At 45.1% G+C, this 26,338-nt stretch overlaps 3 protein-coding genes across 6 annotated transcripts in view; 1 reads left to right on the top strand and 2 right to left on the bottom strand.

Moving 5' to 3' along the window:
• The window catches only part of fam49a (family with sequence similarity 49 member A), a 36,267-nt gene extending 34,593 nt beyond the window's left edge, over positions 1-1,674 (bottom strand). Inside the window, 1 exon segment of the mRNA XM_042096412.1 lies at positions 1,525-1,674. The gene's annotated coding sequence lies outside the window, so the exon portion shown is untranslated.
• Positions 1,675-2,379: 705 nt separating this feature from the next.
• Positions 2,380-11,443, bottom strand: fbxo16 (F-box protein 16). The gene is made up of 9 exons (XM_042096410.1): positions 11,327-11,443; positions 10,797-10,927; positions 10,667-10,702; positions 9,554-9,760; positions 8,257-8,421; positions 6,607-6,851; positions 5,053-5,164; positions 3,981-4,200; positions 2,380-2,823 (listed from the first exon to the last, which is right to left on the bottom strand). The coding sequence occupies exons 2-9, from the start codon at positions 10,893-10,895 to the stop codon at positions 2,759-2,761; spliced, it is 1,149 nt and encodes a 382-aa protein (XP_041952344.1). The 5' UTR covers positions 10,896-10,927; positions 11,327-11,443; the 3' UTR covers positions 2,380-2,758.
• A 525-nt stretch (positions 11,444-11,968) lies between these two features.
• Positions 11,969-26,338, top strand: part of fzd3a (frizzled class receptor 3a) — a 24,216-nt gene continuing 9,846 nt past the window's right edge. For 3 of the 4 annotated variants that reach the window (XR_006032563.1, XM_042096358.1, XM_042096356.1), the window contains exons 1-5: positions 11,969-12,086; positions 12,879-13,415; positions 22,265-22,461; positions 22,848-23,514; positions 24,348-24,698. Coding sequence is in view for 3 of the 4 variants with exons in the window: in XM_042096358.1 (XP_041952292.1) it covers positions 13,215-13,415; positions 22,265-22,461; positions 22,848-23,514; positions 24,348-24,698 (1,416 nt within the window). In the remaining variant the exon portion in view is untranslated. The remainder of the gene's footprint in view (positions 12,087-12,878; positions 13,416-22,264; positions 22,462-22,847; positions 23,515-24,347; positions 24,699-26,338) is intronic. The other variant, XM_042096357.1, reaches the window with a different exon arrangement.

The raw sequence follows: 26,338 nt of genomic DNA, 5'->3' as shown, positions 1-26,338 counted from the left end.
AAAAATGCAGGCATTCACCGAGGCCTTGCCACCGACGCGCAAGAGGTGCAGCTGTCGCAGTTTGTCTGGCAGCGAGGCCGAATTTCACTGCGGATCTGGAATAACAATAAGGAGTCAGTTAACCCACTCTGGGGAGACAGTGGAACGCCAGTAAAGGGAGGAAAACAGTTTGAAGATAAACGTCAGCTATTCAGAACAACTCAATACTGGCACTGAGCCACTTGGTCTGTGGCCTTTTAAAAAAGACACTTTCATCCGACCTCAGCACTGAATAAAGAGGGGGCGAGAAAGAGATCCACATTCTACTGCTTATTTCCCCGGGAGCGGAGCAGCTATTCTATGGCACCGATAGTCAGGAGGGGAACAGCTGTTGTGGTCTGGTGCTGGCATCGACAACCTGAGGCTTCTCACATGATCTCCTGGCCAACGGGGCAGGTCGAATTCAGCCAAGCTGCCACAGTGCCACACCGTTGCAGTGGTGTGTGCGGCGAAGACGACCCCAGAGGCTTCAAAGCATCTGTCAGTCACTGACCGACTGCTCAGTCGTGAATTATTTAATAGATCGACTAAATAAACAAAGACATTGGGAAAGGGTGCTGTCAGAATTAAACACACAACACATGATGTGAACACACGTTTCACAGATTTGACAAAACCACCCAGTAATCATTGTGATCCATGCACACATGTATTAATTGACAGCTAAGACTTTACGCTTCTCTCGCTCACCGGCCTATTGACGCTACTCCACGACTTCTAAAACCGAAAGGCCAGTGTGAAACTGCCTCAAGGTCCTACGATGCTGATTTTCACAAAAGCCCCAGGACCCTTTCCAAAACCACACACAACACGAATATAAGTTGCTTAGCCAATATGGATCACTTGAGCAACTATTTTAAGTTAAAAGGACATTTTTTTCAGGTTCCCCCCTAAGCGACCCTTAAATACACAACATGCAACGTACTCTAAAATAAATGTGCCAGTTATAACTAATTGTAATTGACTTGCCAGAAGAGCTTAAGCAAGCTATTCGGCTAATTTAGCTAGCTGCGACTTCGTTGAAAATTGCAGCGACAAATATTCAGGCCGAGCACAGCAGCAGATCTCGGCAACATGTGTTAAACTAACGTTACCCAAACCAGATTTATGGGTGCCCTTTGACTACAACTACCAAGCTAACTAGCTAACCAATGGAACACGTTATCAAGAAGCTATATTAGGTAGATAAAACAGGCACGCCAATTAGCGTATGGGAATAGTTTACACGTTCCTTTCCCAGGATGAGGGTAATACGAAACTCAACATGCAATATGTATCTAAAACTACTACAGAAGGCTTAGATTGCATTAAAAAGGCTTTTTGTTCCACTTAAATGAAAGGGAACACTTCATTGCGGCTTCATATGTGAACCCACTGGAACACCTTTCAATTTCATTCCAAGCAAAAGAGAAAACAATCGTTCAAATGTGTAACAAAACGAGACGCTCATTCAAATCAACTCCATCCTTCTTACTTCGGACTTACCGATGAGTTGTTCCAGTTTTTTTCGAAAGTAGATGTCCAGCGCTTTCACATAAAACCAAAAAGTGCTACTTTTCCACGTCCTTCAACTGCACTAACGTTACAACGATTTTTCCTAAAGCATACCCCTCCCTCAGATTCACTAGAAAATGCACTCAAATCTACTTTTAGAGCACCGCCCCAACAAAAATGTAATTGGCTTGAAAAAAGAGCAGGCGTTTCTCATCAACCAATGAAAGCTAGGCCTTGCACATACGGTCCAATAGTAAAGTTGTAGGGAGGGCGAAACAGTGCTTTGAATGGGTTGTCTGTCAACTCCAGATAGGCCTTCTCTTACGGCTTAATAAATCTGAATCCTACAATGTTTTGTCTATAAAAAAAGATTATGAAGCTATATCGCACAACAACACCAACAGTCGCCATACAAAATGGCTACAGAGAATACCCAGAATTTTACCAAGGCTACAATTTGTGAAGTAGGTTGGTGTTTTTGTGCAGGCAAAACCTGGACCTTTGTTTAAAGCTCACTCAGCTGTCATTGGTGAATTTATTAGTTAAGAAGAGAGTGGAAATAAGGTGATGACAGAGGCATCTAATTGTATTCCCTTTTTTGTCAGAATAGCACACATCTCTCTTAACAGGCCAGTCATAATATGTAAATTGGGTGACTGTAATCTGCACAGCATCTATAACATAATAGTCAGAAATACAGGAAGTTGTAATTGTAATCTGCACCTGAAATATAATAGTAAAAAATGCAGGAGGTTCTGTCAGAAGCAAGGAGTTTCCTAAAATGTGGAGTCAAGGCTGGGCCTTAATCAAAACCAATCATACAGCGACACCCTATGGCTGTAAAAAGCAACGTTTATTGGCATGACAATAAATTGTTCCAAGGTTGACTGATCATTTCGGACGAGCAGCAGATTTTTGATTACATATCAAATAACCTAGGTCATTTCTGAGTAGAACTTAGTTGCATAATTAAATAACAAAAAAATGTAGGCTGTATCTCGCAGCTGTTGGTAGAACAGTTTTGCAAACTATACAGCCTATTTTTAACGAAAGTGTCTCATGATTTCAGTTCAACATGTAAAAAGTAGCACTTCATTCATTCCGATCATAAAAGGCTACTATGACAGCCTACTTCGTTCAGTCCACCCATTTCCATTTTAATGGATCCTGTTCCATTTCGGATCCCGTTGCAATTCAGAAATGATCCAGATGGTGGCGATATTGTTCAGCCTTCTTGTGAGTCCCGGCTTGAGGGTATCCTCCACGGACGTTCCTCAAACAGTGGCACTGCTGCAGCAACACAACAGGAGCTCATATTTAGCATTACGCCTTTTACAATAAAAACAACTAGGATAATTTATTAAGACTTTCCCTATTTTGAGTGTGTCAGTGCTCTATTGATTGACAGATAGGCCTATAACTAGTAGACCAGTACATCTGAATTCATCTTAAAATAACTGGCCCTATACTGTGGCAAAAGCCATAAAAATGAATGGAGCAGAGGGTCAGACATTTAGGCCTATACGTAGTCCCCATGCCAAAGGGTAAGCAATAGAGCAGGCTATTCTCTGAATTAGGTCACCTTGAACAAAGATAAGATCCCTGCAGAATCTGGATACTTGTCCTATTTGGGATGTAAATTGGGGCATGAATGAAAGAGACTGCTTCCAGTTAAGAAGTCAAAGTGTAAATAGCTGCTCAGTGCTACAACGTCCATTAATTGACAGTGTGCAGCATGATAAGTTATAACTGGTTTGCATGATTTTGTTGTTGTTCAAATAGCTAAATATTTATAATAGTGGACAAAATGAGCTAGAAGCTGACAATGAACTACTTTGTTTACAAACCACACCAAGCAGACAGCCTTAGCAACATCAATTATAAGTATAAATGTATATACTCTTTTGATCCCTTGAGGGAAGTTTGGTCTCTGCATTTATCCCAATCTGTGAATTAGTGAAACACACTCAGCACACAGTGAACACACAGTGAGGTGAAGCACACACTAATCCCAGCGCAGTGAGCTGCCTGCAACAACAGCGGCGCTCGGGGAGCAGTGAGGGGTTAGGTGCCTTGCTCAAGGGCACTTCAGCCGTTTCTACTGGTCGGGGTTCGAACCGGCAACCCTCCGGTCACAAGTCCGAAGCGCTAACCAGTAGGCCACGTTATTTTAAATTATGACAGCGTACATGACTCGAAATTCTCAGAAAATGAATTTGGACCATGTAAAACAAAGAGTTGAACTCTGACTGTCTCTTAGCGTAATGGCAGTATTCTTAGAGGTAAAATTAATGTGATGCCACTCATTGTTATCCTACAAGGGCCTCTGCAAAATCAAATACCAAATGGGTGACGTAGTTAGCAGTTAGCTCCCCCGAATACTGGGACTGCTGTACTAGCTACAATGAGAAGCTATCAACCTGAAAGCCGTTAACCTTTGCCCTTACTAGGTGAGCTCCTCTGAGACCTCAAGGAGGCCCTGAGTCCTTCAGCACTTAGCCGGGGCACGGGGGGGTACACGGGAGCTGGACGTATCCCAGCATTCCACTGGGCACTGTGTGCCAGCTGCTCAGCTGTGTCCTTGTCAACAGGGTATTGGTCAGCACTCCGTACAGCCCAGTCTGGCCTCCTCTTCTCCCGAGACTGCAGATCCAGTGACAGGAACATCTACAGGGGTGATGAGAGGTAATACGATGAGATTCTTCATTGGGAGATATTCGGGCAGCCATGTGGGCAAGGAAAAAAAGATTAAAAAATGTTTGTCTCCTTGGTGAACCTGAATCGCTTTGCTAACTCTGCTAGAATGGTGCACAGGCGCTTGAACTCGCAAAACAAAGCTGCAGGGCATTGGTGTCAAACTTCACCATAATCATGTTTGACATTGTGGTAAGTGCCAGATAAGATATCAAGACAGGAGATGTGTATAATGTGACAAGGATTTGTGAATGAGGAAGGACATAAAATGATACAACATGGGAATTGCAAGGATTGAGGCAATGCCAGTTGCCTAGTGATGGGTTAGTTACACTTCAGTATTATCTGTGCTCAGTGTTATCTCTGCAGATAGTCTTTCTGTGTCATTAAGATAACTAGGATACAAAAATGAACCTATCAGTCAGTTATGCCAAAAACACCAAGGTGATGGATTTAAAAGACAGCTTCCCTGTATCGTTGCCTCATTGGTGGCATATCTATGCCACCAATGAGATGGATTTATAAGATGCATAAAAATGCCACAATACCAAATTTCCATTATGCATGGGCATGTTCACACTGCACAAAAGCAGAGCCTCTTCAAACACTACAGCAATTCCTCCCTGAATTTCCTCCAACCCCTTCCCCTCTCTCCTGCTGCGGAGATCAATTTGCATGATTTGCCATGTAAATGCTGTCTAGGCTGCGCCTCACGCCTGCTGGGTGTGTGCTCTCAGTAGACGTCTTCGCATTATTTCCCTCCTTTATTAGCTGCAAGGTCACCGGGACGGTCATGTTCATATTTTGTCGGGGGCTTAACGTTACCAGGGACTTTGCCTTGCGCAGTTTGTAGGCAGAGGCTGAGAGCGCTTTCTTCTTGTTGTTGCTGCTGTCTTGCCGTGCCATGCTCAGATGAACCCTCTTCCCTTTCGCCCGTCTGCAAAAAGGAGGCAAACACTCAGTGGTAGCAAGCAGCGTACCTTTTTTTCATTGTATTGTTCACTGAAAAAAAAACACACACATTTCATATAAATACACACACACACACACACACACACACACACACACACACACGATATATACAATATTATATTCACATATATTATATACAGTTTATACCAACATACAGAATGCTTCCCATTTCTGTACTAGATATACTCCATGCCTCTGATCTATGAGCTAGGTGATGCTGGAGCCTTGCCTTTAGGCTAAACAGTTTTTATTGAGCTTATTCCTCCCGAGCAACAGAGACAATTCATCAATGCCCTTGTAATCCACAGCATTAGATGACCTTGACCCACATTTATATTATCACAAATGTGTCAGGCTAACCAGGTGTCTCTGTTGCTGTACAACACTGTGGTCCTATCACCTAACAGTGGATGTTGCTCTTATGGCCAGTTGGTATGATGCACATCTACAGTAGTTTTGTACTTTTGTACCATGTTCACAGTAATTAATGTGTTATGAAATGTCTGTCACATATATTATAATAGTTTGGTTTGGTTTACAATGGTCACATATATTATATAAATGGATTTATATATTAAGCAGGTCTTTTTATTATTATGTTTTAGATTGACATTAATTTACATTTACTACCAGGGCTCCCTTGAAAAAGAGATGTAAGATCTCACTGGGACTCAAGGATAAATCAAAATAAATAAATTAAATAAAATATTCTTACAACTAGAGCTTACAGGAGAGCTGTGTAGCAAGCTACACTTGAAATTAATTAGTGAAATTAAGCATCACTGAGGAGGGACCATCCTCCATCATTTATCTAACAGACAGCATAAACATTGTGGGCATCGGTGGCCTACCGGTTAGAGAAGCGGACTTGTGACCAAAGCGAAGTGTGGCCAGTTCAGTCCCTGACTGGTAGGAAAAATGTAGGTGGGGAGAGTTAATTGAACAGCACTCTCCCACATCCACATCCACTTGAGCACCTACACCTTGAGCTTCTAGTGTGTGTGGGCTCCGAGCTTACTGCTCGAAGCGTGTGTGTGTGTGTGTGTGTGTGTGTGTGTGTGTGTGTGTGTGTGTGTGTGTGTGTGTGTGTGTGTGTGTGTATGAATGTATGCACACTACTATTTCTGTACTGGACAATAAAGTATAACTTAACTTAACATATCAGAGTCAAAACAGAACCAGACCTGCAAACTCTGTAGTGTGTACTCTGAGTAGTGAAAAAGGTGACAGCATACAAAACCCTATTCACTTCAACTACCCTGGTTAACATAGAAACGGTGACTGTAGCCAAAAGGTGACAAGTTTGCAGGTGTGAGAACACATGTGATGATGGGCATGTTCTACACCTCATGTTCATTACAGAACACAAATATGGGAATGCATGCCAGAGCAGCAAACAGTTCTTACGCTAGCCGCGCCTGTTCGATAGGGTCTGGGTTCTCGAGGTAGTTGAAGCGTATGGTGTCGGTGGGGTGTCTGTCAGCATGCCTCCATGGTGGAAGTCCTGTCAGAGTCCCAACTACTGAGCTATGCCCAGCAACACCCTTTCTGCCCCGTGTGTCTCTGGGTTTGTCATCGGACGAAGGGGGTTGCTCCTCTTCCTGACCGATCGCCCTCACATCGGGCACAACAAACTCATCCTTGACTGGAGTCTGTTTAGACACAGTAAGGGATAATGAGAGTGTGAGAGAGAGGGAGAGAGAGAGAGAGAGAGAGAGAGCACATATACCTCCTTCCTGTCCCATAATTCCAATACTAGAACCCTATCAGAGAGAGGTATATTCTTAGAATCATAAATGTGTCCACTACGGCAAACTGATGAACACTGATAGTGAACAATGCGAAATAAAAGTACCAAGTAAATGTAAAAGTATGTAATATCTATTTTCTCTCATTTGTAAATTATACTAATTATCCTGTTTATTTTAATACAAGTTAAAGGTAGCCTGGGTAAATCCAGACAAACCTGTAAGCAAATATGAATTTGCCCTGCAGGTCCGTCTGGAAAGGAGCATTGATGCCTGTTTCCGAACTTGCTGCAGTAAAATCTAACTTCAATTTGTGCATTAAACTCTACCAAATCATTTCAGAAGTGCAGCAAATACATCTTTCTTGCAAACGAAGGTTTGAAATGCAGTTGTTTTCTCAATTCCAAAGAAATAACACGTTCCTGGGGTTTTGGTGGTTCAGAAACTAACGTTAATGGGCTCCTTTCCAGACTGACCTGCAGAGCTAATTCAAATTTGCTACCAAGTTCGTCTGGGTTCACTCAGGCTAAGTTAAAGCTAAATTTTATTCACATCTGGAGTTCTTCCCATAGTTTACTGCAGTGGTTCTCAAATTGTGGTACGGGTACCACTGGTGGTACGCGGATTCTCCCTAGTGGTACTCCGGGAGTCTCCGAGATATTTTTTTCATAAAGACTACAATTAAATTTGGTTAAGGTTAGTTCAATTAAACTAATTTTGTCTTTCTTCGAAAACAGTGTACACTGTAAATTATGAAGATAAATAGGCCTACTGTATTTAAATACCGGTCATATTGTTAGTACTTGGAGAGCCAATTGTTTTTGAGGTAGTTCTCATTGTGAAAAGATTGAGAATCACTGGTTTACTGTATTTATATGTGGGGGTTTAGTGGTAGACTGGCTGCAATGTCTATCTTTCCACGCAAACACTTAAGGAGTGACTTGATTTGCTGATTTTCAAGGAGGGGTAATTTACACCAGTGGAAGAAAGTATATACATGCATCACATGTTGTGTTCAATGCAATAGCCCTCGGCCTTCACAAGTGTAAACAACTGAAGATATGTGATCATTTGTGTTAGGAGCTTTAATTTAGTCTCTCTGTGCCTATTTAACTTCAACTAATGCAATCAAGTTGTGCAAATAGATTAGGTTACTTTGGAAATCAGTAATAATGAAGATGAAATGCATGGAATGTATTAGCTTTTTATAATTATATTATCAAAGTAAAAATATCTCATATGCTAAATAATTCCTTTCATTTAAATGCAAGTGACAAGTTATCTGATTGGCCATCATTGTCATCCTCACCTTAGGTTTGCTGATATGAAGGTCCTTTACTGTCTCTATGTAGTGGCGCTTCCACACCCCCTGTTCAAATGGTGTGGGGGTAAAGTCGATGCACCAATCCAGTCGGAGACATTTGGGCATCCATACCTGGTCCAGCTCTACGATACTCTTCCAGTGCCAGCTAACCTACCCAGCACATAGAGGACATTCAACAGTCAGATGACACATGCAACAGACCGGCCAACAGACCACACATGCATGCACACACTCATAAACATAAACAAGGCTTTGGTCTCTGCACTTGTGTAGCAGGTTTTGAAACTTGAAGACTGAAATTTAAGTTTGAAAACTTTTCAACTGAAATGGAAACTTGCAGATTACAGGGAGATTTGCAGTAACACCCTGATGGCATTAGCAATCAACACATCCTAGATTGCCACAAAGTGTTTGGGCTTTCGTTTCAATTTAGTGCGTCTTTGCTTAGCACAGCTATATGGATCACATTACAGAAACATTAAGCAGGAAATTAAGTTTTAATCTCTCCAGAGGGGCATTAAGTCAATGAATTTCTGACTTCTGCATTATGTGAGTGTGCACGATTGGCAAAGGGCTGTTTTCCTTTCCTTCGTGTGACCTACTTCAAGGGTCCAGCAAAGGCCACCATCTGAGTCAGAACATCCCAGACACACACACACACACACACACACACACACACACAGACACACACACACACACACACACACACACACACACACACACACACACACACACACAGACACACACACACACAGACAATCACACAGAGTGTGCGCACGTGTGTATTTATCAATGACACAAGAACCGAACGTCTTCTGTTTCTGTTGGTGGTCATCTGTTTACACCACCAACAATGGCTGACTGTCTGCCTGTCTACCTGCTAGACAACCACGCACACACGTGCACACACACACACACACACGCACGCACGCACGCACGCACGCACGCACGCACGCACGCACGCACGCACGTACGCACGCACGCACACACACACACACACACACACACACACAAAAACATGAGTATCTGATTGAGAGGGAGCTCTTGTGGTGTTGAGAGTGCTTGTGCTCCACTGAGAGTGCAATGGATTGGAAGAAAGTGCCTCTGCTTGTGTGTCTGTGAGTGTGTGCATGTGTGTGAGTATCTGGCTCTCTTTGTTCACAGGAAGGGTATTGTGATGCACCTTAACCAAAATATACGGCCTGAGTGCTTGTGCATGTCCACTTTAACACAACCACTAAAAACTGACCAGTGCCGTGATCATGTGTGTGCCAGCTGGTACCTGAGCACATCTGCAGAGACTCCTGGGGTCCAGAAAGGAGAAAATGTACAGCGACACCACCCTGGGCAGGACGACGGTGAAGTCCAGGACCTGCTCTGGAACCAGGCTGCTCAGGTTCTCCTTCAGCTGCCTCAGCTGGGCTGCAGAGGACCTGGACAGGAAGTCCTGCAACACCAGCTTACGCTGTCCATCAGTCCACCTATCAAACTGGGCAGAGGACAAGCAAAAACGTTAAAGCTTTTTAGAGGTTTCGATTTCCCTCACAACCCAGCTCTAAACCATCCCATGGTATTATCCTTTATACATTGTATCCCACTGTTCTACTGAATGTCCTTACACACTCAGCTGATACTTTTATTCAAACCGGCTTGCAAGAGAGGAACGACATTCAAGCAACAGTTCACTTTTTTACTTGACTATCCTTGTGCATATGCAAGATAAATAAGTATGTGTGTGCAGACTGCAGTATACAGTCTGTAAAATGAATGTAATTTCACCAAATTAACATGAGTATTTCACCGTCAAATATTTTCTAGCTTTAAATGCATGGGGGTGTGTTGCAAGGCAGAGGCTGATGTGTAAAGGACAGTATGTAGTCTTGCCACCGTGGGCTATGTGCCTGGTCCTGTTTGATCCTTGTTTACACGCACATCAATAAATGCACTAGTCATGCATGTCTCAATGGTGAGGTTGGACCGCTACATGAAGCTTTGATAAAACACTATGGGTTTTCTGATGTTTGCTTGTATTCCCTTAAGTTTTCTTTGATGACTTCCACTACGGAAGAACAGTGAGCCTTAAGGATTGAGCACAAGGCTCAGAAGCCTTTTCTATAAATACTTTATAGACATGGCTATTCTTAAAATCCACTACCTGACCATCTTTATAATCTCAGAGGAGTATCAGGCCCACCCAAGTACAACTACAGTGAAATCAGCCAGATGATGTCTCTCCAAGTCAAAAATATTCACAGCAGACCTCCCTAACATGAACTATATGTTAAGGAGAGTTTAAAATAATTTGGTTGACCATAACATGTTAGACTTGGAAGACATTATATGTTGTCTAGTTCAGTGATTCATTCATTTTACTGAACATCTGTCACATCCTCACCCATTTCCTGAGAAGAAGCCTTCTTTCTTCAAAAATCTACAAAGAAGAAGAGCATGCACTTCATGTGAATAAGACCAGGAACACTATTTGGCAATAGGCTATACACAACCTATGATGATGCATAGCTTACATTGCTGTTGGACAGCTGGTGGTTCAGTGGAGTCCAAGTGCTTAGTTTGGTCTGCAATTTCTTTGGTGCACTTACCGCTCTGGTACCGGCAAAGGACATCTTTGAAACTTTGATAAGATTGCCTGTGATCACTCCAAAACAAACAGATATCTCTCGTTTTTTTTTTTTTTTTTTTCATTTTTAAACAACAAATATTGGAGTAAGCTGCATAAAACCTCTCCAAACTAGCCTACTGTCATGCAAGGCATTTGGGTTCTCGTTTACCAATATGCCATAGTCTCATGTCAGGCCTCTGTTTTCATGCATTTTGATATTTTTTTGTCTCATCAGGCAACGGGTAGCCTTCATTGTGCACAGATTTGTCTTAGTATTCATAGAGAGGAACTAGATTAGGCCTACTGCTGTAAAATAAACAACCCCAACAATGACGTCCGTCAACAGACCGCTCCCACACCTATCTGACGACTATTAATTCGAACAACTGCTTGTACACAGTGAGTTTTAACACCTGTGGTGGATGTCACACTTACCTCTGATATTTTCCGACGGTTGTCAATTCGTGAGGGAGAGAAAAGTCACAAGTTTTTAGGCCGCACGCTTGCATTCCTTCCTTTGAAGGCTTTCGTTTATTTTCGTTATGAGCCTCCAACCACAGAGCCTCACATATGAGTTTACCAGTTTCCATAGTAATGCGACTTCACACACTGGCTTCACAAAGACTACAGCGCCCCCATCCCCTTTCTGCTAGCATGCCTGTCGCTAGGAGTAACCATGCGAACACAACTCTGCGCTGCACTTCATTTTTGTCGCCGACAGTTTCACAAACAAGACCCTAGTACGCCAGCATCCCTCCTGTTGTGTCTATGCAATGCATCAATGTTTCAATATATGACAATGTTTCAATATATGACAATGTTTCAACGTTACAGAGATGAATTCCTCATATTGTCAGTTCCTCTCACTTAGGCCAGCCTCGACTTTACTGTAGGCTAGACTGCTCTTAATAACTTGTGTTGGGGGAAAACAGCACCGAGGATGCAAAAAAGTAGTGTAGCCTATCTTTGAAATGTGTTACTTTGACAGACATCAGCCGGTTTCTATTTGACAACTACATTTTACCCATGGAGAGGGGTTGGTTCTGGCGCGCGTCACCGTCCTCTCCACGCGCGTTCCCGACGCAATCGCTCAAACCTGCTGGAGGAGAAGCGGAGTCGTTTTATTGTTACGGACACTAAGGAGGAGAAGCCCAGAGTCCCACACGAGAACCGAGCAATCATTCTCAAAACTAGGGTAAGTCTGGTTTATGTGTTCATGTTCCAGCTTACTTTATTATCGGCATTATGAACAACATCACTTCACTGGCACAGATGAACATTTCGTTATGGCTGATTAAACCGTCGTTTTGAGATATCAAATGGAACCGATCGTCCGGAGATCCTAGCCTATGTGTAGTATCGGTTAAAACGAGGAATCTATTGTTCGTGGTTCGGTGAAGTCGCTGTTATTTATCGTACGACGTATTTCTGTCGTGTTGGAGAAGGATACTCTGGCTGTCAGTTTTATATTTCCGTGCCATCATTATATAGCGTTAACCGGTCTACTTTGTAGTCTGTTCTATCATGGGAAAGCAAGGTACGGTTGGCTACATAAACACAGTGATGGGCTGACGAGCTTAAGTGCTCGCTGCTCAGCCGCGCAGATCTCCTGTGTGATCAACTGTTCGATGAACAAGGTCAATTATTTAGAAATAAATAACCTACTAAGAAAATAGCCTATGCCGCGAAAACCGGCCGAACTGGAGGGGAAAGTGCATGTCATTGTAACACGTTGCAATTATGTTTCCATGTCTAGAGTACAATAGTTTTTTTGAAGCCTAATTTGAAAACTGAAGAACCCTTGCGGTGACAACTTGCATTTGGAAGAAATACTAGATTTATTTTACACCTACATGAACCTGTTGTTTCATCATTTGTGTTTATCTACGAAGGGGATGGAATTGGAATTTAATTGGAAATGGGATATAGGCATAATGGAGCACTTAAAATAACGGCTAACATTTTTAACTACGTATTTCTTTCACAGAGTCCTCCTGTGGAAAGTCTACTGCATCGCCATCGCAGTAGTGCCTGCATTCACGTGTTCAAACTGGGACTAGCTGTAGCCTACCTGCAGCAGCGCAGCTGGGCTTGTATTTCAATCAGGTGACGATATATCCTCAGGAGTCTAAGCAATGACAATCCTTCTGCGTCCCTTTGCGTTTCCACTATAACATGCAGCACCTGAGCACAAACTCTCCGAACCGACCCAACTCCTTATACACAAGTTCCATTTCCCTCTAGCCACCAGCCTTCCAAGCAGCCTCCAAGGCCGCCTCTGCCTGGAGGAGCGAGGGGAGGGCAACTCCCCGAGGTGGGACCCATGACCATGGGTCTGCTGTGGGTGTTGTGGTCCCTGGTGGCAGCCAGCATGGCCATCCACATGGAGGCTGGAGGGAGCCACAGCATGTTCACCTGCGAGCCCATCACCTTGCGCATGTGCCAGGACCTGCCTTATAACTCCACCTTCATGCCCAATCTGCTCAACCACTATGACCAGCAGACTGCAGCCCTTGCCATGGAGGTAGGTTATCAGCCTTGTTTGTGTGTGTATGTATGTATGCTGTGTGTGTGTGTGTGTTTGTGTGTGTGTGGGTGGGTGTGTGTGTGTGTTTGTGTGTGGGTGATCGTATGTGTGTGTTTGTGTGCACAAACATTAGTGCCTTCTTAAACTTGCTGAATTGTGGTCACCAACACAAAGTAAATCAAGAATGGTCACTGCACTGTAATCCAATCCAATTAGATTAGTCAGAGTTAGTGTCTACTTAATGCAAACATGGAAATAATTTGCCTGAGAAGGGCATTTATTGGTCACATCAGACACTGAAAGTGGCGGCTTTTGATGCTTGTTGTGGGAATTATGTTGAATTGTAGAGTTTATAAACTGAAACATTTATTCTTAATATTGAGTGGCCCTTTACACTTAGTTGGAGCACTAAAAATGTTTACTGGTTTGGGAGGAGGGGGAGCAGAATCCTTTTCCTTCCACTTGATGTCATTTAAATGGGCAGGGGATTTGTTCCACCTTTTCATAGTGTGGAGTTTGTGGGAAGACTAGTGTTGTTATAGTGATACGCTTTGGTCTCTGCACTTGTGTGGCAGGTTTTATTGAAACTCGCAGATTACAGGGAGATTTGCAGTAACACCCTGATGGCATTAGCAATCAACACACCCTAGATTGCCACAAAGTGTTTGGGCTTTCGTTTCAATTTAGTGCGTCTTCGCTTAGCACAGCTATTTGGATCACATTACAGAAACATTAAGCAGGAAATTAAGTTTTAATCTCTCCAGAGGGGCATTAAGTCAATGACTTTCTGACTTCTGCATTATGTGAGTGTGCACGATTGGCAAAGGGCTGTTTTCCTTTCCTTCGTGTGACCTACTTCAAGGGTCCAGCAAAGGCCACCATCTGAGTCAGAACATCCCATGTCAGAACAACCGCCCCCCCCCCACAGACACACACACACACACACACACACACACACACACACACACACACAATCACACAGACACACACACACACTTTCTCCATTCCCATCCCAGCATTTTCCATGCACTCTGAATGTGTGTCATCGCGGACTCTATATAAGACCGATGGCTTTGCTGGCGGGTGCGTATGTTATTTATGGTTGTGTTGGTTGTGTTGATGGTCCTGTAATCTCCGCTGCCATGATGATCGGATTGGATTGATTGCGGGCCGCTGGGTGATCCTCTTTGCCTGAGTGTTCGGAGTAAGTGGAGGCTCAGCTCCGAGCGGCTGCATTAGCCTTGTTAGCGATCATCTCCCAGCAGAGATGTGCGGTCCAGGAGCGGCAAGCAACGGGAGGAGGATGAGGATGATGGGGGTAAATCCCCGTGGTGATGCTTGCGGTGTGGTCCTACCCCGCCCCATTCCGCCCCAACTCCACCCAGATAAAGGAGGCAGGAGAGGCTGGGCAGGGCTGGGCTGGGCTGGGTGGTGGGTGGGGAGGGATGTGGGCAGGGCGAGGGGGTTGATGTGATGGAGCGTAGCCAGAGTAGCACCATCTGGTCGCTCCATCCTCTTGTGTATCTGAGCGGCGTTAGTTACGTAACCCCCCAGTGTACCCAAAGGAGTCATACACACACACGCACACATAGGCATATGCGCTTACGTGTATACGTGCTAACACACACACACGCACACCAGACAGACACATGATCACTCTACCCTTCAAATACTGAGCACACATCAGCTTGATGTGTTCCCATTTCATCAGGCTTATCCTGCTAAATTAACCAATGCACAGCTTTTACTTTGGAGATACACATGTCACAAACTGCACAGTAGCAATACCACTGCACAGTTTTCATAGACTGCACTGTAGTATGGCATCAGTGCCCAAACAACAGACAAAATACCAGTGGCTTTCTATTTCAAACTACCAGATCATATCACAGACCTCAGTACAGGTCTGCCCCTCTGAGCTGTGGTATCATGGCGTGATAGACTGATTACAGTTCAGTTAAATTCCACTGAAGGGTTAGCTTGTCATTAATCCTTCCCATGCCTCGAGTAGGAATGATCATTCTAAATGCATTTCATAAGTAGGGAACTTGAAATAGCCCGAAGCATGCTTTCTCACTATATCATGAGTGAAACCCATGGCTCCCACTGCAAAACAACCCCTACCACATCTAAATCACTTCACAGTGTGCCTTTCAACGCTGAGCTGTCACTGCCTGTGTTTCTGGCAGGCTTCCGTCATGGGAGAACGCAACACTAATAGGGAGAGAAAAGGCCGGGGTGGATTTGACATTCGATTCCGAATGGGAGTGGAGTCCCTTCAGCAGCCGTGGTAATGATGAAGAATAGAACCTTGCTGTGGTGAAAGGCAATAAGATTGGCTCCTTGGACGCCGACCAAGGGATTCCTCCGTCTTCCGTCGACGAGAGCCAAAACCCGCCAGCCAGAGCTTTGATAACTGTCTCTTCTCTCCCCCTTGGTTGGCGTCACCTCTGATTTCTCAGCGCGTCTGCTTTTGCGAGGTGGTAATTCTCGAGTTGTCATGACTGCACCACCAAGTCTTTATTTGATCCCCCTTGTTTATTTTTGGATGCGGAGACAGGATTCTGGGAGGCTGGGTTTGTGGCGGTGCATCTTAGCATCACTGCATAGCGTCCCTGAGCAGCCGAGTGGTTCCGCCGTTGTTTGGTTGAACTCCTGGTAACCTCGTTTGAGAAGTGGGGCAGCCGCCCTAGGGATGGCATCCCACTCTCCCTTTTTCTCTCTCTCTCTCTCTCTCTCTCTCTCTCTCTCTCTCTCTCTCTCTCTCTTTGATTGAGGCTCAAGAGTGTACACTGATGGAAGAGTGATTGGTGGGAGATTTAAGATTTTGGCTGGCTGGGGTAAACTAATGGTATTTTGGTGATTGAGAGAGAGAGAGAGTAACAGAGAGAGAGAGAGAGAGAGAGAGAGAGAATAGAGAGAGAGGGATGCTGCTGTCAGGGGTATGAGTGGAGTTAATCCTGCCGTGGCACAAGCTGTTGCCATCTTCTCACAACCACTATCCTAGCAGTCCCTAGCCTGATACAACACTGTGTCCTGGTAGTACAGTCTTAATATCTGATTTATTCTGGAGTGCTTAATATATCTGAACCCCTCTATATTTTTGTCAAGCAGCAGATTAGAACCAATGCCAGTATCTGAGTAATGCATCAATTTCTATGACAGCAGATGTGTGCTGCTGTATCAGGAAATTAAAGAATTGATACACCAGGAAAAAATACACAATTTTGTAGATATTTAAACAGGCTTGTCATGAAAGCGCATAGCCGAAATGCCTTACAGTTTGATGAAACAGCCTAGTAGAATTAATCTGTCATTTGAATTTAAATTCAGCAATGTCAGGAACAAGAGATCAGAGCAGCCAGGCATTTTTCCTGATTGGAGATATTCTCGCTGAACTGGCAACAAAGGCTGCTGTTATTAGGATGTTATTACAATATTAACCCTGAATGTACAGTATATAGCACAAGTGATCTCCAGGCATTTCAGCCATTGGCACTCGACTCATGTCATGTCAAGTGTAATTCCCCACCACTGCAATGTGAATGTTAATGCCATCAAATATCCGCCCGCAGAATATTAATGGCATGATATAGCCGCTCTTGGAATATTAATGGAATTGGCAAGAGAATACACACAATTGATAACCGCATTGCTCCTGCTAGTTAGCTAGCCATTTAACTTTATAATTCTCAAAGAGGCCAGGCTAAATCGCCTCTGCCTGTCTATGCCCCCCCTCCTTCCTTGTCTTTCTCTTGTTCTGTCTGTTTTCTTCAACCCTCCTCTCTCTCTCTCTTTCTCTCTCTCTCTCTTTTCTTTCCTATTCTCTTGCTCCCTCCCCCCCCCAGCAAGGTACAGCCGTTGCCGTGGCAACGGGTGCCAATTGTGTTGCAACAAAAGAGCGGGCTTTCCTGCTCCCGGGAGGAGGTCCTTCAGTGCTACCCTACGACCTCTCCGCATGCACACCCCCCCCACTCCCTGACGTGGGGGCCGTTGATGCATCCGCGGTTACCATGGCAGTCAGCGTGGAATGGCAGAGAATTAAGGGCAGAGACGAATGATAGAGAGACAGAGAGAAAGATGAAGAGAGAGTGAGAAAAAGGATGAGTCACTGGAGGATTAAAAAATGATTATGGATAATTTTTCAACCTTATCTATTCAGATTGCCTCCGCTGTCTTTGTATTGTTTTCACAAAAGCTCCCCGGCAACATTATATCCATGTTATCCTTTTGTAATATGTCATTAGCCTATTTGTATTGTATATATCTTCAAAATTCAGTTGTAAAAATAACATGTCAACTCATCTGTGCTAGTCTTTACTGAGCTATCATGCCTTCAAAAGGAATTCTTCAGTACCCTCCAAGGCCTTCGGATCTCCGAGCTGTAGCGCTTGCACATGTGTGAGAGTGTTGAGTGAATGAGCATTAGCCCCATGCAGCCCTGCACCGTATAGCCCTACAGAGAGAGAGAGGAGAGAGAGAGAGAGGAGTGAGGGCTATTTTTCTGAGGAGGGGGGGCAAAAGAAGGCTCAATACACCTCATCGCAGGGGGGATCTGAAGCAGCAGGAAGACCAAACCCCTGGCAGACAGCAGCTGTCTCATAGCACATCCCACAGTACAGTAATCCCCGTCCCAGACTCAAGACGGCCTGTGTTTGGGGAGAGGCGGCTTAAAGCCGAACACTGACTGCACCACGGGTCACTAGGGCCCGTGCAGTAGGAAGCAGTGGGCAGCCCAACAGCAGTAGCGGGCTGTAAGGAGGAATAAGGGATTCTAGAATGACATTGAGCTTTTAAAAGCCAGCTGAATTCAGATGAGTAATCTGAAGTAATACATTTTGGTTAAGTTTTAATTAAATTGGGAGTCATTCCATGTAAATTGAATACATGTATATAGAATAATAATATAAATGTACATGACTACATGACTAGGGTTGCAGCGGTGGACCGACATCATGGCAAACAGACACATTATGACACCAAAACTGTATACCATAAAACCATGATATTTATAATATCGGTTATAATATATTACCACAAAAATCTCTGTTACTGTTGTAACCCTAATTATGACCTCTAAGGGTCACACCCTAAGGCCCTGGCACATAAAACCACACAATAGTGTCCCCAAGAGCCCATGTGAACTCAGTGGCTCTACATCCACGGAACCACTTAACCACCTTCCGCCTTGCACATCCACTGAAGTGTTTCACCAGTTTGTTTATAGGGCATCTAGAGGCAACGGACAATTGAGCTGATGCGTGTGCATACATATGCCCTGGGGTCTCCGAGGGAAGGGGGCAGGGGAGGGCAGATGCACACATGGAAAGCTCATTAGATCGCTACAGTGAGATCAGTATGTGAAGGGGAGGGGGTGTTAAATGCAATGAATGTCACTGGACTGATGGTGGAGAAAAAATGGAAAACAGGACAGAGTCTGTCATTTGTGTGCATTTATTTGTCTGTTTGGCAGAGAGGATAGTGGGTTTGTGGCTGATGGGAGTGGGATGGATGGGTTGGCTGAGCGCGTGTGTGCGCAGGAGCAAGTTAGTGACGGTGTGTGGGTATGTGTGCGTGCAAGTGGGTGAGGGTGGAATCCAGTGGGCATGAAAGCATGTGTGTGTGTGCGCGTATGCATGTAGGTGTGTGTGTGTGTGTGTGTGTGTGTGCATGAATGAATACAAGTGTATAGTGAATAGTGTACAGGCCATGTGAATAAGTATGTGAATGCATGCATGTTTGTGCCCACATCTCTCTCTCTCTCTCTCTCTCTCTCTCTCTCTCTCTCTCTCTCTCTCTCTCCCCCTCTCTTTCTCTCAGTCGTCGTATATCTGATTGTGTGTGTGCGCGCGAGCATGCTGTTTGATCTCAGTAATGTAATAAGGACAGCAGCAAAGGTTCGTCATAAGATCCTCTGTATTGAATTAAAGGCTGCAGCTGTGGCTTGGTTAGGGCACAAACAGGCAGCATGCCATTGGCCTCTTATTGTCCCAGTGTGACTGGGCTGGCACTCCTCCACTCCTGAAGCCCTGCAGCCATAGGCATTGGTCTTGGACTTTGACCGAGATGAACTTCACCATTGTTAGTGGTCTTTGACGGGCCACTTAAAGAGCCTGAGTTGACAGGCCATGTCCCTTTTCCACTTAGATGGCACTGTCGTGAATGTTATGGTAAGATAAGCGCAAAAGGCCACTGTAACCCACTCCACTGTAATCAAATTTACATCGAATGAAACCCTGAGTGAGAATAAAGCGCAGTTTGCATGGGGGAATGGGGGAAATCAATTTATTACAGCATTGCAATGTTTTTACCAGGTATTGTATCAGGTCTCGCATCAGATTGTTTTGTATTAGATTATAAGGACATTCTAAGCACATTAATATTGGGTGTGGCAAAATCAGTTGCTTTCATTGCTCACAATTATAGAGCAGAGATGCATTTTGCTCTGTCAGATCATCAGAGAACACTAAAGAAATATTTTATTTGGGGAATACATTCTATTGTACTAAATGACAGATCTTGTATAGGGCAGTACAAATACTGCATGGGACATGGTGATTCACACCCCAACAGTATGGCCTTAAATAATAATGTATAACATAAGATCAGGCTTGACTGCCTGTGTAATCTAAAAAATCTGGCTGGTGTTTTCAGTTAGACAATCATCATATGGCTTTATATGATGGTTAATTGCAAATTTATATGGTTCATAGTTGAGAAATACATTCCCAGAGGAACTCACAGGGCATCAAAACCGCGGTGTCTGAGAAATCAATTACTCCTGTCTCTTGCTCTTTGGCAGGGGTGTAAATCTGCTGGAAGAATGCAGACATATGCTGTGTTAAATATGGATTAGGCGTACACAACGCATCACTGCATCAGGGTCCTTTTGTGTGCAAATGGCCAACCCTAACATGCATTCTAATCCTATTTTATAGGCTGAGGGGAGGCATTCTAGAGTCAGCATGTGTGTGTGTGTGTGTGTGTGTGTGTGTGAGCGTGCGTTCATGAGTGTGTATATGTATGTAGGCGGAAAGCAGATTCAGGGCACAAATGAATGCAGAAAGCCGAGCATGTCTGTTATGACAGGTGGTAAGACACTCAGGCGAAGGCATCCACTGCAGCTGACAGCAGCCTTCATGTCTCTATTGGAAAGAAGCTGCTAGGAGTCTATTGTAATACTGTGTGTGTGTGTGTGTGTGTGTGTGTGTGTGTGTGTGTGTGTGTGTGTGTGTGTGTGTGTGTGTTTTGGTTGGATGGTTGGTTGTATGGTTGGTTGGTTGATGTGTGTGTGTGTTTGTGTATGTGTGTTTGTAGGTGTATACAACAAAAGAACAAGAGGAGCATTGACCCACATTGGGAAGGTAATAACCAGCAGAGAAAGCTTCTGGTTATTAGCTTCTGGAGAAAGTTAATGTGTGTTCTTGAGGGGAAGCCAGATACTCAGATTTGGTATTGTATGTCGTAATAGTGTATTCTTATCTTGAATGGTTCCTTGAACGGACACTGAATTAAACTCAAACCACTTTTGTGAAGAAAAACCAATCCACAACTTCTCACAGCATTCTTCACAAAAGGCCCTTACTGTGTTTGGAAACCCATTTGGCATAGCACATATTACCCATAATCCTCTGGGGGGGCAGCTCAGTGAGTAGTATTTCATTTAGCTCATCTTTCAAAAATTGGAACGGGCAACCTCATCGGCCCCTCCCATTGCCCCCTCAACAAACTACTGTCACAAAGGCCGTCCCCCTGCATGAGGTTGTGGGGGGTAGTTTGTGGAGGGGGACGGGGGTAGTTGTCTAGGCCTGGTTTGGAGCTCTCCCTCCCCCACACAGAGAGGGGAGAAGGGGGTAAAAGGCGGTGAGGTGGGGGATTTACATATTAAAGCTCTGCTTAGCAGCTGCCCCTGCCATATAGCCCCTCTCTCACCCCCCTCTCCTCCAGCGTCTTCCACTGATCGGGAGTCAGGTTTCCATGCCCCGCAGCGGCATATCAATCTACATGCAACTCTCTCTCAATTAGGCACACAGCGCTGTCCTGAGGTCAGCTGAGAATGGAAAATGTATTTGAGTGTATTTGATGGTGAGAGAGGAGAGAAAGGGAGGTGATGTGGGGTGGGGAGTGACCTAACTGCAATTGTACATTTGCCAACCCACTAACCCCACCCCCCCACCACCACACACACACACACACACACACACACACACACACAGGACACCCCCCCCGTGTCATTTTGAGTTCAGAGAGTTGAAGTGGGTGTGGTTATGATGAACGTGAGGGCGGGGTCGGGTGTCCAGTTACAGGGCGAGGTCCACTGTATTGAGCCTGACTGCAGTGACTGCAATGTGAAGCCAGTGGGCCCTGTTTGTTGTGGTTTATCTGTGGAGTATTATGTAATGTGCTGAGTTTATATAAGTGTGTGAGTAAACAGTGATGCTATGTTGCACGGTGGCGTGTGAGTAAGTGTCGGCTGGCTAGGGAGTTGTGCTTATCTAATTCCATTGGCAACATAATGGCTATGGGCGATGTGCAGCAACACATAATAATAAACATTAAACAGAGCAATTATATTTCCACAGAGGCCATTATTCAACCTCAGTGCCTAGAAAATGATTGGTTGAAAGAATGCTTCTGTCCCCTGGGTACGAGTTCCCACCTCCTCCATTCAAAGAGAGTGTTCTTGAGAACAGTAACACAATATGCAACACGATAGGCCTGCATCGTTTTTTCCCAGCCGTCGGGCGGGTTTCGAGTTTCGCCTGACCCGGACTCTGCCGTGCCGTGGCTGGTAAATGTCCTTGATGTGTCTGTTTAACCTTTGACCTCTCTGTCTGCCCCCTCAGCCCTTCCACCCCATGGTGAACCTGGAGTGCTCCGCCGACCTGCGGACGTTCCTCTGCGCCCTGTACACGCCCGTGTGCACCGAGTATGGGCGCATGACGCTGCCGTGCCAACGCCTGTGCCAGCGCGCGCGGGCCGAGTGCCACCAGCTCATGGAGATCTTTGGCATCAGCTGGCCCGAGGAGATGGAATGTGAGAGGTGAGGGAGACGCTTCTGGAAGCCGCTTCATAACTTGACAAATGATGCCTAAAATAGGGAAGACAATATAAAATGACGCATTACTGTGATCTCTGTGTGAAAAATGTTGGGGGATTTCAATTCATATACAGCTTGTGGTTTATGTCTTTGGACCATACGGCTTATAAACACACCAGATAATCATGATAAATAAATAAATCTATCAGATGAATATGATGTAAATATTTTACTTTTTATTATTAATATATCAGATAATCATGAATCATAAAAATAGCTTTGTGTATAGCACCTTGCCCAGTTTCTCATTATCTTTGTGTGTGTGTGTGTGTGTGTGTGTGTGTGTGTGTGTGTGTGTGTGTGTGTGTGTGTGTTCTGACCTCCCCCAGGTTCCCAGACTGCGAGGAGTCGTACCCGCGGACCGCCGACCTCCTCCCCAGCTCCTCGGTGACGTCCGAGCCTCCTGCCCCGGTGCAGCGGGACTACGGCTTCTGGTGCCCGCGTGAGCTGAAGGTGGACCCCGGCCTGGGCTACTCCTTCCTGGGGGCGCAGGACTGCTCGGCCCCCTGTCCCAGCATGCATTTCCACCGCGACGAGCTCCTCTTCGCCCGCTACTTCGTGGGCGTGGTGTCCATCGTGTGCCTGTCGGCGACGCTCTTCACCTTCCTCACTTTCCTCATCGACATGGCGCGCTTCCGCTACCCTGAGCGACCCATCGTCTTCTATGCCGTCTGCTACATGATGGTCGCGCTCATCTACTTCCTGGGCTTCCTGCTGGAGGACCGCGTGGCGTGCAACCCGGCCAGCCCCGGAAGGTTCCGTGCCGCCACCGTCACCCAGGGCTCGCACAACAAGGCCTGCACGCTGCTCTTCATGGGCCTGTACTTCTTCACCATGGCCGGCGGCGCCTGGTGGGTGGTGCTCACGCTCACCTGGTTCCTGGCCGCAGTGCCCAAGTGGGGCAGCGAGGCCATCGAGAAGAAGGCGCTCATCTTCCACGCCGCCGCCTGGGGCCTGCCGGGGATCCTCACCGTCACCCTCCTGGCCCTCAACAAGGTTCGTGTCCTGTTCTGTCCTGTCCTGTCGTGTCGTGTCCTGTCGTGTTTGTAAATTTACCTTATTGTACATTGTATTGTAAACATTGTAAATGTTTGTAACGTGTTTGTAAATGTAACATTTACACCTTATTGCTGCTCTTAAGTAGCCTGGAAAATCCAGACCCTGATAATCTAGAAAGATTAAGGGTCTGGCAAAGAGCAATGTAATGGCCCAACTCGAGGGGCGGCAACAAGCATGCATTTAAAAATCTCACTGCACGCAATTGGATAACACTAGACTATGTTTACTCTGAATGATTTCGGACTTTGATGCAATCGGATAACACTATGACCAATGTGTACTGTCCTTCAACGTTGCAGCGCTGTCTTCATCAGTTTAGCTGGTTCCCCGGAATGCAGGGGGAAAAAGTAACGTGCATCATTGCTCTTTGCCAGAGTGTCTCACAGAGACAATTCCATTGTGCTCTTGCGAGAACTCTGGATTTCCAGGGTAGCTCTTAAGTCCACCGCACAGAAAGGCACTCCACTACCGACATTTGATCACTTCCATTGTTTTCTATTCTACCCGGCACACCAGTGCCAGACCCTTTCACCACTCCACAGTATTTTGTCGGTGAGACAAATCCATTGTTTATTGAAGATATCTTTACTGGGGTGCGGGGGCTAGTGACAGATCCATTTGGAATGTGTGGTCACTGGTGTGCGGTGGGTTTAAAATCTCCTTTTGCACCTGATTGTGTCAGTGGTTTTGGACAGAAGGGTCAGCTAAATGAATGTGTCAGTGGCTTTGGACAGAAGGGTCAGCTGACTGAATGTGTGTGACCGCTGCAGGTGGAGGGCGACGGTCTGAGCGGCGTGTGCTTCGTGGGCATGTACGACGGGGTGGCGCTGCGCTGGTTCCTGCTGGCGCCGCTCGGGGTGGACGTGGTGCTGGGCGTGGTGCTGCTGCTGGCCGGCATCGCCGCGCTCAACCGCGTGCGCATGGAGATCCCGCTGGAGAAGGAGAACCAGGACAAGCTGGTCAAGTTCATGATCCGCATCGGCGTCTTCTCGGCGCTCTACCTGGTGCCGCTGCTCACCGTCATCGGCTGCTACATGTACGAGCACAGCTACCGGCCGCTCTGGGAGACCAGCTGGGTGCAGGAGAAGTGTCGGCACTACCACATCCCCTGCCCTTACCAGGTGAGACCTCTACCATTATCCCCTATCAAACCAAATGAAGAGATCACTTACACAACACCAACACATCCTCTGTGCCTATTAGCACATCCTGCTAGCGAGTGAGACTGCGTAGGATTAACTAGTGCTGGGCGGTATACCGGTTCACACCGTATACCGGTGTATATTTTCGTTATGATATGAATTTTTAATATACCGCCATATTTGATTACACAACGTTTGGAACGCAGACGGGACTTTTTTCATACGCACGCATAGTGATAGTGTAAACACAAAACACCTTAAGTTTTTCCCCTGAAGTATGACCCTTAAGGCTTAATTTCTCCTTAGGTAAGGGGTTTATTTAAGGGTGTTGCACAGGATACCTTAAATTGTTTCTTTAGTTAAGGAAAAACGTTAAGTGATAGGCCTACTGCATTGAAAGGGATTTACACGAAAATTCAATTGAGATTGTTCAACAGCTGTAACTAGCTGGCTAGAAGGTGATGTCGTTCGTTAGCAACCCACCGAACACAGTGAAGTTTAATGATCTTATCATTCATCTCACTTTAAGAATATTCGCTGAAATTATCCCGGTAGCAAGTAAAGCATGTTATAGACAGGAACTGAGCAATACTAGCTGGCTAGTTAGAAATGATCCTGTCATCAGTGCACCAAAACAAACTTTTTTGTTAATGTTTTGCCTAGCGAACCGAACCGAAGCTCATGGCCGGCCACATGAAGTTAGCTACTAACGTCATGTAAACCATACAATAACAATAAGGCATGTTTCTGATAGGCCTATTTGACAGAGTAAGCATATCAGCAGAGAAGTTTTATTTTAAATTGTATAATTTTCAAAAAAGTATAATTATTGCAAGTTGCACTACTTTTTGTATCGGTTTTAAGATGTTTGTGAAATTTGCACAGTAAAAGTTCTGTATTTTGAATGCAATTGTCTTTGCATTCTGATTAGATTCTTCATTAGAATCATGAGTGGCTCTTTGTAAACAGCATCATTTTCTGGGGCCATGCAAAACTGCATTACCACTAGTGTGGAGTTATTCTACATCATGACAGTAAAATAGACCATCCTTAGTCAATGTACTGCAGCAATTCCTCTCTCAACCTGTAGAAAATGCTGTGAACATCTGATTATGCATGGAAAAAAATACTGTCATATACTGTGAAACTGTAAGAATTTTGAAAAATACCATGATATACATTTTTGGTCATACCGCCCAGCACTAGGATTAACATCCACTACCACATCCTCTGGCCTAGATCATCCACTGGCATTCTGTCGTCCTGTTCAGACAGCACCAGGGATGGATTACTGCACGGGCCTACCGGGCCCAGGCCCAGGGGCCCAAGAGGTCAGGGGGCCCTGAAGCCCAAGCCTTTGCATGGAATCATTGCCTCAATATCAACAAATCAGGATGTAGGCTATGAATCCGATTGAATTTAGTATTGACCATCCCCAAAATGCACCAGAATACAGGAAATCACATCAAACAACCCCCCCCCCCCCTCCCACATACATGACAATTAGTGGGGGGGCCTTAATACATCTGGGCCCAGGGGCCTGAAAGTTTATAATCCGTCCACATCCTCTGTCCACTATCACATTCCTTCCATCAAAACTGAATCAGTATTAGGGTTGT

This window comes from Alosa sapidissima, chromosome 6 (genome assembly GCF_018492685.1).
Source record: "Alosa sapidissima isolate fAloSap1 chromosome 6, fAloSap1.pri, whole genome shotgun sequence".
Taxonomy (NCBI): Eukaryota; Metazoa; Chordata; class Actinopteri; order Clupeiformes; family Clupeidae; genus Alosa; species Alosa sapidissima.
The sequence above is the reverse complement of the archived record's forward strand: the minus strand, read 5'-3'. Positions and strand labels throughout refer to the sequence as shown.

Coding starts and splice junctions, on each gene's coding strand:
- fbxo16 (XM_042096410.1), bottom strand. CDS start 10,895: ATGTCCTTTGCCGGTACCAGAGCGGTAAGTGCACCAAAGAAATTGCAG. Junction 4,201..5,052: donor TGCGCAAGGCAAAGTCCCTG/GTAACGTTAAGC, acceptor TCACCCCTGTAG/ATGTTCCTGTCACTGGATCT. Junction 2,824..3,980: donor GTCTCAGAGGAGCTCACCTA/GTAAGGGCAAAG, acceptor GTGTTGCTGCAG/CAGTGCCACTGTTTGAGGAA.